At 33.3% G+C, this 13,174-nt stretch overlaps 1 protein-coding gene across 2 annotated transcripts in view; it reads right to left on the bottom strand.

Annotated features, from left to right (window-relative positions):
- The window catches only part of p130CAS (Serine_rich_CAS and FAT-like_CAS_C domain-containing protein p130CAS), a 95,317-nt gene that overhangs the window by 11,670 nt on the left and 70,473 nt on the right, over nt 1–13,174 (bottom strand). For both annotated transcript variants that reach the window (XM_076408829.1, XM_076408828.1), the window contains exon 3: nt 7,806–7,961. In XM_076408829.1, the coding sequence (XP_076264944.1) occupies nt 7,806–7,961 (156 nt within the window). The remainder of the gene's footprint in view (nt 1–7,805; nt 7,962–13,174) is intronic.

Raw genomic sequence — 13,174 nt, 5'->3', positions numbered from 1 at the left:
CTCTTTTTAGTGTTAGATATTTAATCATTAACTTACGCAGTTATTTTATTTCTTCTTATATTAGCTCTTCCCTACCGGGAAGAACCGAACCTGCGACCTCTGTTTGGGAGCTGAACGCTCTAACCATTACAGCATAGAAGCAGTTGTCAACAATATTTCTACGAGGTCTTATATGCTGGTTAGTGCTTAAAAAGCAAACTGAACGGCTTTTGCACTGAATGACTTCCGATTTTCCGTCACATCAACTCAGTAATAACATTATACACAAATCTCTAATTATTTTAGATAAAAAAATATACGAAACCTTTGTGCGAGCCTTTGAAATTTGAGAGTTTCCCTCGAACGTGCCAAAGAAGGCCTGATCACTGGCAAACATTGGACATAATAAGTAGCTTTTGGACATGTTTGATATTGATTCGAAGCAAATACGACTGCATTTGGCGAAGAAAAATAATGTTGTTCGATCAAGATAACGCATGGGTGCACAGGTGTGTAGTCACCATGGCAAAAATCCATAACTTGGGCTACGAACAGGTTGATTCGTCCGACATATTCTCCAGATTTAAGTACCTGCGATTATTTCCTGTTGCAACAATGGAAAAAGGCTGTACTAATTGCATAAGTTAAATGGAATTTGTCTTGAGAAATAAAACTCTTTTTTGTCGAAAAATATATTGTTCATTCGAAAAGCCACAGACTTATCAAAGTGGATCAACACATTTCCAAAATGAATAGCCTTAATGTAAGTAGAAGATGCTCTGGTTAATTTTAAAATCAATCAAATTCTGTTGATTTATAGGAATAAAATTTAACTTCCGTATGTTTCGATCTACAAAATTCCGAAGGCAGTTGATGGATTGACTAATGAACATTGTATTTTAACAGAACAGAGTTTTTATATAACATTTATTCCAAAGTTTAACAAAAACGGCAAATCTATGTTTGTTAGAATAATTTTATTTGTTCTTTTTACTAATTAATATCAGATGGGGCCAGGTTTGGATAATATTGAATATAAAACATATTATTTATCTCCAAAAAGTAAAAAAACTTTGAGGAAAAAAAATTTCATAAAAATCAGCACTAATGTAAAAAATTCAGATCTATTTGTTGTAATATTTACCGTAGTTTTCTAATAATTTGTCTTCTAAAAATTAATTTTTTTAGTTTATTCGCAATAGTATATTAATTTAAGTTTGATTCGCTTGCTGATCTATCGTATTCCCAGATTTGGTCCACAGCTATTATTATTTATTTGTAAACATTAAAAGCAGGAAAAAATGTTTAATCTGTGTACAAAGATTTGTTGAAGTTTAAGAAGCGTTACATCAATTGAATTTCTCTCTTATTGTTCTATCTCGCATATTATAGCCCGTATTTCTTGCTAAATGAATATTTAGTGTAAGGTATTTGACAATATCCCTCAAAAATAATATTTACCTTGTTGAAAAATTACTAGGTATACATCAGATGTGCACAATAAGTTTCTTGCATTTAACAAAAGGTGAAGATTCGAAGAATTGTGAACATTCATCATACTAGTTGAAAACTCATTGATTGTTTCCACAATTTTAACTTAAGAAAACAAGTTAACGAGAGCCCGTTTAACAACTAAAGGATCATCAATTTAGCGCCGTTGTGGAAGGTTGATATGAAGACGAAGTTCAAACCTAATACGCTATAACTTCAAATTGATACTTTTATATCAAGCACTGAATAAAAGTGATCAATGGAACTGCTTTGATATTGCTCCTTCGAACTCCCGTTGGCTTTTTGGTTGACGGTTGAATATATGATCTCTCTCTCTCTCTCTCTCTCTCTATATATATATATATATATATATATATATATATATATATATATATATATACTTATGTATATACGATGAACGAGATACGTTTCTAAACGTATCTCCATTATGAGACTACTGTTACATCAAACACCTGGTATAATAAATCTGAAACGAAAGAAGTGCGGTTTTACTACATCCTTAAATCATCTTGAATTACGGTCTGGCTGATGCTCAAGTTCCAATCTACACGGTATCTATATTCGTTTAGGAAAAATACGTTTAACAAACATTTACAGCGTTCTAAACCATCGAGACATTGCCATTCTGTTCGTTTGTTCTGTTATTACCGGGCTTTATTAATATTAGTGGTTTAATAAATATATTTTAAAATTCAAACTGTTGCGTTATATTGTACGACGTTTTACAACGTAACTGTACTTCCATATATATATATATATATATATATATATATATATATATATATATATATATATATATATATATATATATATATATATATATATATATTATATACATTAGATAGTGACCTATATATATATATATATATATATATATATATATATATATATATATATATATAGGTCACTATCTAATCAATAAATCCCAACTCCAAGGCGCCTGCGTGGATGCACTCAAAGCGCATTCTGGAACTTTCCATAATTAACGCTCCTCTATCGATTTAATTAATTTTATTGCGCAATTCTACGCAATAACTGACTGACGTTCAGTAAACGAATTGAAACATGCATAGTAACAACTAAAAAAATGTTAATAAAGGAGACTTACGGATCGAAATCTGGAACAATTTGGATCATCGGCTGTAACTTAAGGCACCACAAGTTTATCGGTTATTTTATCGCGAAAAAAAAAACCGCGACACGACATGGTTACTTCAGCGACATGATTTTGCTGTTTCGTAGCATTGTTCGACTATTTGTTTTTGGAACGTTACTGTTCGAAAAGGAATTTTGATAGTGCCATGGAGAGAGACGGGCCTGACGCGTACCAGCCGCTGAAGATGCTGGGATGAAAATGGAAAGCCCGACCGGGGGAGCACAAGGTCAGCACCGATGCAACTCCCGCTTCCTCCCGCCCGCCGCGCCGACGGAACTGGCGCGGAGGGGCAGGATCGAGCCCGGGCTGCATTTTCGAGGGGATGCTCCCGCCAGCCAGCCAATGGTGTTATGCATCGGATACAGGTCGCTCCCGCTGAGGCCGGGGAGCGGCTCAAAATAGAAATTATTCCCGGGGAATCGATGGGGAAGCGACCGGGAGATGATGTTGCCATGTGTGGGGTTGAGCGTGCGGAAAACGTAATAATGGATCGAGGTTATGCTTTTAATGGATATTCTGGAAAAAGAGCGTTGAAAATTTATTCTGTAAAATATTTATAGGAAAAAATTTTGAAAATTGGCAAAAGAATTGCACAAAAAACATATTCACTGACTTGCTCCTGAAATAACACGTAATTTCTTGGACTGACAAATGAGAAAAGTCAAAATTAAAGCGAATATTTCTATGATAAAAGATTAATTACGTAATAAAATTTAGTTTTGCAACCTTGTTTAGAACAATCAAAGAACAAAGTGACATTAACACATATAATGGATGTGCGCAACATTTCCTGATGTTTGGCAACAGATGGTATTTAATAGGAAAAAATGTTGAAACTTGGCAAAAAATTGTACCAAAAAACATATTGGTTGACTTGCTTTTATAATAAAACATAATTATTTGGACTGACAAATGACAAAAGTGGAATTTAAAAGGAATATTTGTACGACACAAGCCTAATGACCTAATAAGTATATTTTGCAACGTTTTTCAGGAAAACCAAAGAACAATATGTAATCAACAGATATAATGGATGTGCGCAAAATTTCCTGATGTTTGGCAACAGAGAGTTTAACAGGAAAAATGTTGAAATTTGGCAAACAATTGTACAAATAAACATATTGACTGACGTGTTTTTATAATAGAACGTAATTTTTTGAACTGAGAAATGATAAAAATGGAATTAAAAAGAATATTTGTACGACACAAGACTAATTACGTAATAAATATATTTTGCAACCTTGTTCAGAAAAATCACAGAACAACGCGATATCAACAGAAATAAAGGATGTATGCAAAATTTCCTGATGTTTAGCAACAGATGGTTCTATTTGTAATAGTTAATTTACAGTTATACAAAATGACTCCATACAAAATTTTTGATATAAAAACCAGAAATTTGAACTGCACTCTTTGAATGTTATTGTAGAAATGTATTTTGGAAATTTCAACGTCCTCAGCGAGCCATATTTAGATAGTATTGAATATAAAACATATTATTATTTATCTCGAAAAAGTTTAAAATACTATTAAAAATTACAATTGGAAATAATCGGAGCAAATGCAAAACCATCGTATTTCCCAGATTTAGTCCACAGCTATTATTATTTATTTGCGGGCATTAAAAGTGAGACTCCGAGCGGAAAACATTCTTATTTTGAAGACAAATATCTATTGTACGTTTAAGAATCGCTACATTAATTGTATTTCCCTCTTATTGTTCAATTTCGATATTGACCGAATAAGATTAATAAGATTGTTAATTTTCCATCGTGATAATCGTCTAACATCATGTTAGACAAAAATCAAAACACATTAGAACCAAAATAAAACAACTATACTGGTTAGTCGGAAGATACTTTCAACTTGACCTAAAATCAAAGAGGTTGATCTATAATACAATTATAAAGCCAATTTGGACCTGTGGGATGCAAATATGGGGTTGCACTAAAAATTCAAATCAACTAGTCATCCAACGCTGTCAAAAAAAGGTTCTTTGATTGATTACCAATGCTTATCGCTACATAACCAACGAAGAACTGCACGATGACCTAGACATCAAATGGATTTGCGAAGTGATCCAAGATTTCGCCTTGAAACACGAAAGAAGATTACTAAAAATCATACTAACGTGGAAGCAATACAACTGCTGGACAGCGCGTAGGATGTCAAGAGATTGAAGCGAACCAAACCATACGAACTTATATAAAGTGTGTACCTTTAGTGTAAACTATAGCTATAAGTTATTATAATTTTGTAATTGAGCAATACATATTGATGTATTCGCAATTGTCTTGGCAAAAATGGATTGGAAACATTTTTTGTTCACTCGATAGTCATATTTTCGACTATGTATTACTGCAGTTTTACAACGTATATGAATCTACGACTAACCTGGTCTTAATAATCTTTAAAATAGTTGTAAGAGATACTGAAAATGTTATTTCATCACAATTTTTGGTTTTGAGCATTTTCAGAGTGCATGGAACCTTTGTTTTGGATTTCTCCTTATCGGTATTCAAATGAATTTTGCGTGAATAGGTGGGACTAGAGCGGTAAAAACTTGATATATGTTGTATCAATATTTCACAGGACACTTTTCTTTAACAACGTGAAAGAAAGATAACGTCTTCTCTCACAGCAACAGGGAATGCTTTGCGATTTAGATATCTCTCACATGTAAAGCAGGAACAAATAGCGAATCGTATTCCTGCATCTAATAAATCGAGTCATCAATTACGCGGGGGACACCCACCGCGACTCCAAAGGTGAGAAAGCATTAGCCCCGACAATTGACGTTAAAATAGCGCTTTGCCCGTCGGACCATTTCTCAGATTAGAGGAAGTGGCGGCGGCTCTTGGCATTTCCATTCGCGAACCGACCGGACCCCGATGCCCCCCGGGACCGATATTAATTTCAATGATTTTGTCTCTAATTGTGCAACATTACGAGCTCTGATATACCGGCCTCGCCAACGGCCTACTACGAATTAAGTTATTACCTTCTTACTAATAATTAATTCAATCCGTTTCATTCATTTGTTCTGTCGTTTCGTTGTAAATAACAAATGAATGAACCAGCCGGTATGGCGATTGATAATTTTAATATCCGATTTTGCCAAGTTGATATTGTGTGTTGAGCACACCGTGTATATTTAGTCCGACATCACATAATGGCAGCTTGGACAGTAGTTTCCATGGATACGTGCCACACGAGCATCCTGCTGCGCCTGATTCATTGTTCCCTATTGATTTTGTGTGTTTGCAACAGGCTGGGGCCAGATACGAGCAGAGCTGGGGCAAATACATGCTTTGTTTTAGTTAAGATAATAATTACAAAATACTATCTCGCGTGAATTTAAAATATGAAATACAAAATATTTTTTAAGTCGCTTATTTGAAATATAAAATATAGATTACAGTATTTTAACAATGTGTATTTAAAATACAAAATACATAGAAAACACATGAAAACTATATTTTTGTATGTACTATCAGGCAAACAGCCTCTTGTGGGGGGAATGAACAACAAACCTGTTACAGAGAACAATCTTTTTACAGGTCTTGATGATCACAAACTTGTTCAGGATAGTAAACTTTTTGTTTAGGAAGCTCACTAAGTCCATTTCTGATGTCTGTGGCTGATCAATCTCCCTGGTCACAAAAATAATAGAATCGTCAGCTTCTTTACTAGTAGTGCTACTCCTAATACTCCCAGGGATTATACTCCCCCTTATATTATTTTATGTTTTTTGTAGTTTACCTTTCAGGCATTAATTACGAGATTATATAACTTTGGGCTCGCATCTGTTGTGATGCTTTCTGGCAAAAAACGCACTTTGTAACCGCCAGATAGCGCCACTATCGTAAGAGAGTTTACTATCGTGTAGTACATTCTCGTAGACGGCTACTGTTTAAATTTCAGCCGAATTGGACGGTAGTTTTGTTAACTCGTTTCGGACTCGTATCAAAGATCGCTTGGATGCTGAGACAGTAGACGTCTCGAGAGCCATATCCTGCATGAGACGTTAGACATGACGCTGGTTATGAGCAATCCGAAGGAGTTTCTGCGTCGTTTCGTGCCCGTCGACGAAACACGGATCCACTGATACCCACCAGAGAGCAAGAAACAGTAGAGACTGAGGACTCACGCAGCGAACGTGCTCAGAAGAAGGCGAAGACTGTCCTATCGGCTGGAAAGGCGATGGCCGCCGTTTTTGGGGATTCACAAGGTATGATCTACATCGAATATATGGACCTGGCAAAACGGTCACAGCGGCTGTACCCTGCTGAATTATCGTCGCGAAAAAGTCACGCGTTGTGCAGAAATTTTAATCGACTGAGGTTCGAGGACGTATTTTTCAGATGGGTTAAAGAAGTTGTAGCATCGCTGGGTCAAGTGTATCGAGCTAAAAGGAGACTATGTTGAGAAATAGGTCGCCACTTTTTCAACATTTTCGTTTCTATTTTGTAGGCTAAATACTTATTGGACTACCCACGTATATGGTGTAATATAGCTCCATTTCTTTCAGGTGGCAGTTTAAAAAATACGTTTAAAGGGACAAGATATAATTGATCAATGTTCAATACGTCTTTCAGATAAAATTAGTGCATATATCACAGCATCCATTTGATTTACTTAATCGTAGACGAAGACAAACGTAAGTAGACGCACATGTGGGATGAATTTTATCATCTATAGTTACATTCGTACTAATAAACTTAATTTATACACAGAAAATTCGTAAACATAATCGTTTAAGAATGAAATTGACAATTGACAAGATACATGGCAATTTTACGTATAATCAATATGTGCAGTGTTGCCAACCTTTAAGATAGACATATTTAGCGGTCACCATTTTGTTTACGAAAGCCAGAGAGCGCTATTTTCTGCAGAACGCATCCATTAATATGATCGCTACATGAATTTATGTCTAAATGTTTAAATTTTAAAAAACTACTGCTACTTAAAATAGCAATTACAATTTGCATTTTAACTGCAAGTACTTCAAATACTGGCCAATATTGCCGAAATATAAATATATAAAATAATATGGATAGAGATTTTGTTTGAAAATGTTAAAACAATGATAACTTCATAAACGGTCATATATTTTTTGATTATGATGTAGATTTAAAAAGAAAATACACCATACCTGATTTGTTTGCCAACTTCTTCGTTTTCCATCGCGTTGGACGTGACAGTTGTTATCGGAGGGGGTTTCATGGAATTGTGGAATTCCTAGCCTGGACGGACTGATATCTTCATAAACGCCCGGGATCAAGCGTAGCCTGTTTGCTGGACAGATACCCTGAAACAAGAACAAATATTAATAATGATTAATAGTATTTATAATGATTAAATTTTTATTAATAATGAATTACAATAAGTTGTTGGAATATTTTGACCCACAAATCCAAATTAGTCACTCTTAACAGACTTTCAATTGGATATTACAAGTTCACGTATTTTAATTCAACGTCAAGAAACCCTCTAATATACAAATATTCAGATTGTTTCCTTATATTAACAAAATAAAAGCTTAAATTATATGGGCTTTACGTGCAAAAGGAATTAAAAAAATTACGAGAATTTTGAAATTTCTTGGGCTTCAATGATCCTATTGGTTGTTTTTGGTCAGCTACTTTTAATATCTTACTGAATAATTAATTAAAAAATAATTATTGGAAATGTGAAATATTGTTTTTGATGCTTTGATATGTGTAAAACAAGTGTAGTATAAGCCTTTTCAAAATGGCTGTGAGGACATTGAAGACGTGAGCACGGGTTGGCTTAGTACATTAAAAACCTATGAAGACACAAAGAGGGGAAGAATTGATTATGAATGATGGCCGAATCAAGATAATGTTAATAATAGTTAAATTAATACCAATTAAACCATTTTAATAGTACGCCTTTTCAAAATGCAACGATTTTGTCCAGACCTAATAAAACTATCGTGATGTAAGTCCATGTAGAGAGCCAAAAGGTTCAGTCTTGGTTTGAGGAGAATCAGAATATCATGAAATATCTTCCCTGGTCAGCAAAATCTCCGGATCCGAACAATTATGGGGAGGTTTAGAGCAGAGAGTGAGTAGTAGATTTCCATGTCCAACATCATTGAAGCAAGTGGCGGATGTCTTAGTACAAGAATAAGACACTCTAGGAATATATTTCGCGACTAGCTAATTAATAAATATCGTGTATATATATTGGTCCATCTCCTGTATATATAATTCGACTAATTCGAATTCGTGTTTGAGTGGATACTGAGATGATTTACATTCACTATTGGGCCCTGTACATGGTGTGATAGGGATTCAGTTTTGTTTTAATTTTTAAAAATATGTTCATTATAAGAATATATAACAAAATTTCGCACCTTCACTTTCTCCCATTACTGTTCAAATTTGTTAAATGAAAAGAAGAACTACAGCATTGGTTTTTGTTACGCTTTGCCAGGAGAACAGGAAGAAAGAGATTTATTGGTTGGCCACCGAAAAAAATATCGAAATATTAGCTAAAAAAGATATAGATAAAGATATATTTTTTTAAAATTAAATATTGAAATTCACCAAACCTTTAAAATTAAATACTTTAGAATTAAGTAAAAAAGGTTTATTAGAAATTATATTTAATTTATTTTGAAAAAATATCGATTTTTTTTTAATAACATCTTTATTAAATACGCTTAGTACAATTTTAATTATAAATTAATTTATTACTACATTTCCTTTGTACTTATAGCTATAGTTTACACTAAAGGTATACACTTTATATAAGTTCGTATGGTTTTGTTCGTTTCAATATCCTGACATCCTGCGCGCTGTCCAGCAGTTGTATTGCTTCCACGTTAGTATGATTTAGTAATCGTCTTTTGTGTTTCAAGGCGAAATCTTGGAGAACTTCGCAAATCCATTTGATTTCCAGGTCATCGTGCGGTTCTTCGTTGGTTACGTAGCGATAGGCATTGGTAATCAATCGAAGAACCTTGTTTTGACAGCGTTGGATGACTAGTTGGTTTGAATTTTTAGTGCAACCTCATATTTGCACCCCATAGGTCCAAATTAGCTTTATAACTGTCTTATAAATCAACCTCTTTGATTTTAGATCAAGTCGAGAGTATCTTCCGACTAACCACTATAGTTGTTTTATTTTGGTTCTAATGTATTTTGCTTTTTGTCTAACATGATGTTATCGAAAAATGTCGACTACAAAAATATGTTGGACCAGTAAAATTATTAAGTTTATTAAAAATTATATTTAATTTATGTTGAAAAAATATCGATTTTTTTATAACTTCTTTATTAAATACGCTTAGTACAATTTTAATTATAAATTAATTTATTACCACATTTCCTTTGTACTTATAGCTATAGTTTACACTAAAGGTATACACTTTATATAAGTTCGTATGGTTTGGTTCGCTTCAATATCCTGACATCCTGCGCGCTGTCCAGCAGTTGTATTGCTTCCACGTTAGTATGATTTAGTAATCGTCTTTCGTGTTTCAAGGCGAAATCTTGTATAACTTCGCAAATCCATTTGATTTCCAGGTCATCGTGCAGTTCTTCGTTGGTTACGTAGCGATAAGCATTGGTAGTCAATCGAAGAACCTTGTTTTGACAGCGTTGGATGACTAGTTGATTTGAATCTTTAGTGCAATCCCATATTTGCACCCCATAGGTCCAAATTGGCTTTATAACTGTCTTATAAATCAACCTCTTTGATTTTAGATCAAGTCGAGAGTATCTTCCGACTAACCACTATAGTTGTTTTATTTTGGTTCTAATGTATTTTGCTTTTTGTCTAACATGATGTTATCGAAAAATGTCGGCTAAAAAATATGTTGGACCAGTAAAATTATTAAGTTTATTAAAAATTATATTTAATTTATTTTGAAAAAATATAGATATTTTTTTAATAACATCTTTATTAAATACGCTTAGTACAATTTTAATTATAAATTAATTTATTACTACATTTCCTTTGTACTTATAGCTATAGTTTACACTAAAGGTATACACTTTATATAAGTTCGTATGGTTTGGTTCGCTTCATTCTCCTGACATCCTGCGCGCTGTCGAGCAGTTGTATTGCTTCCACGTTAGTATGATTTAGTAATCGTCTTTCGTATTTCAAGGCGAAATCTTGTATAACTTCGCAAATCCATTTGATTTCCAGGTCATCGTGCAGTTCTTCGTTGGTTACGTAGCGATAAGCATTGGTAATCAATCGAAGAACCTTGTTTTGACAGCGTTGGATGACTAGTTGATTTGAATCTTTAGTGCAATCCCATATTTGCACCCCATAGGTCCAAATTGGCTTTATAACTGTCTTATAAATCAACCTCTTTGATTTTAGATCAAGTCGAGAGTATCTTCCGACTAACCACTATAGTTGTTTTATTTTGGTTCTAATGTATTTTGCTTTTTGTCTAACATGATGTTATCGAAAAATGTCGGCTAAAAAAATATGTTGGACCAGTAAAATTATTAAGTTTATTAAAAATTATATTTAATTGATTTTGAGAAAATATCGATATATCGGCCAAAAATATCGATATTTTTTCTGCATCCCTACCCGTTTATAAACACAATTAATACCTGGACATAACTCTTCTCAATGACAGCGTATATAGTTTCGCGCGGCCCAATCTCGCCGAGAGAGACCACATATAAATCGGAGCGTAAAAAAAAAGAAATAATCTACTTAAATTGCCTTATTACGGGGCCCAACAACAAACAACCATCCCGTGTGATCGATAGACTGATTCGGCTTAATAATATTGGGCGAAGCCAGGTAAGCAATAAATAATTTTTATCGGGACATTATACCATTTTCGGCTGTCAATTAATTTCGGCGAAAGCGTAAAAAATTGCCGCTGATTGCGCCGAATTTAAAAATGGGTTCGCGTTCCGATTTATACTTCAGCGGCACGAATAAAAATTAAAACGTTCTGGTTTGGTTAATTACTCGATTGGTACTTTAGACAAGACTCATCAGTGAGTTTGTATCACAATTAAAAATGAATTATGTTTCGAAAAACAAGATCATATAGCATTTGATGAGACTTTTAATCAGTTTCATTCTCAGCTACACAATTCGCTTTAAGAACTTAGAAAAGCAGTGAGTACTAATCAATAAGATTGTATCATAGAGCCTCCTAACATAGAACCTCCTCTTTTTCCGAAATCGGTTGAAAATTAATTATATTCCGAAAAAGAACTTTATGTAGTGTTTAATGACATGTCATTAATTTGAATATTTAACCAATCTCATAGCTACAGCACTCGCTTTATAAACTTACGAGAACAATGGCTACTCTGCAGTAAGTTTGTATCACAATAAAAATTAATATTTCGAAAAATATATTTATATATTATGTTTGAAGTCCTATAAAACTGACATTTTAATACTGAATCTCATATCTATAGAACTTGCTTATAAACTTATAAAAACGATGTATATTTAGAAAAAAGATGTTCATATAATGTTTGAAGTTCTATGAGGTTCTAAGGCTCAATATCACAGCTACAGCATTCGTTTTATACACTTATAGTCATCATATAAGATTGTATCATACAGCCTCCTAACATTGAACCTCCTTTTTCGAAATCGGTTGAAAATGAATTATATTCCGAAAAAGAACTTTATGTAGTGTTTAATGACATGTCATTAATTTGAATATTTAACCAATCTCATAGCTACAGCACTCGCTTTATAAACTTACGAGAACAATGGCTACTCTGCAGTAAGTTTGTATCACAATAAAAATTAATATTTCGAAAAATATATTTATATATTATGTTTGAAGTCCTATAAAACTGACATTTTAATACTGAATCTCATATCTATAGAACTTGCTTATAAACTTATAAAAACGATGTATATTTAGAAAAAAGATGTTCATATAGTGTTTGAAGTTCTATGAGGTTCTAAGGCTCAATATCACAGCTACAGCATTCGTTTTATACACTTATAGTCATCATATAAGATTGTATCATACAGCCTCCTAACATTGAACCTCCTTTTTCGAAATCGGTTGAAAATGAATTATATTCTGAAAAAGAACTTTATGTACTGTTTAATGTCATGTCATTAAACTGAACATTTAACCAATCTCATAGCTACAGCTCTCGCTTTATAAACTTACAAAAACAATGGCTACTCAGCAGTAAGTTTGTATCACAATAAAAAATGAATATTTCGAAAAAATGTTTATATATTATGTTTGAAGTCCTATAAAACTGACATTTTAATACTGAATCTCATATCCACAGAACTTGCTTATAAACTTATAAAAACGATGTATATTTAGAAAAAAGATGTTCATATAGTGTTTGAAGTTCTATGAGGTTCTAAGGCTCAATATCACACTACAGCATTCGTTTTATACACTTATAGTCATCATATAAGATTGTATCATACAGCCTCCTAACATAGAACCTCCTCCTTTTTCGAAATCGGTTGAAAATGAATTATATTCCGAAAAAGAACTTTATGTACTGTTTAATGACATGT

Source organism: Rhynchophorus ferrugineus, unplaced genomic scaffold (genome assembly GCF_030347505.1).
Source record: "Rhynchophorus ferrugineus isolate W39M unplaced genomic scaffold, kcgeb_rfMv2 rfM6, whole genome shotgun sequence".
Taxonomy (NCBI): domain Eukaryota; kingdom Metazoa; phylum Arthropoda; class Insecta; order Coleoptera; family Curculionidae; genus Rhynchophorus; species Rhynchophorus ferrugineus.
The sequence above is the reverse complement of the archived record's forward strand: the minus strand, read 5'-3'. Positions and strand labels throughout refer to the sequence as shown.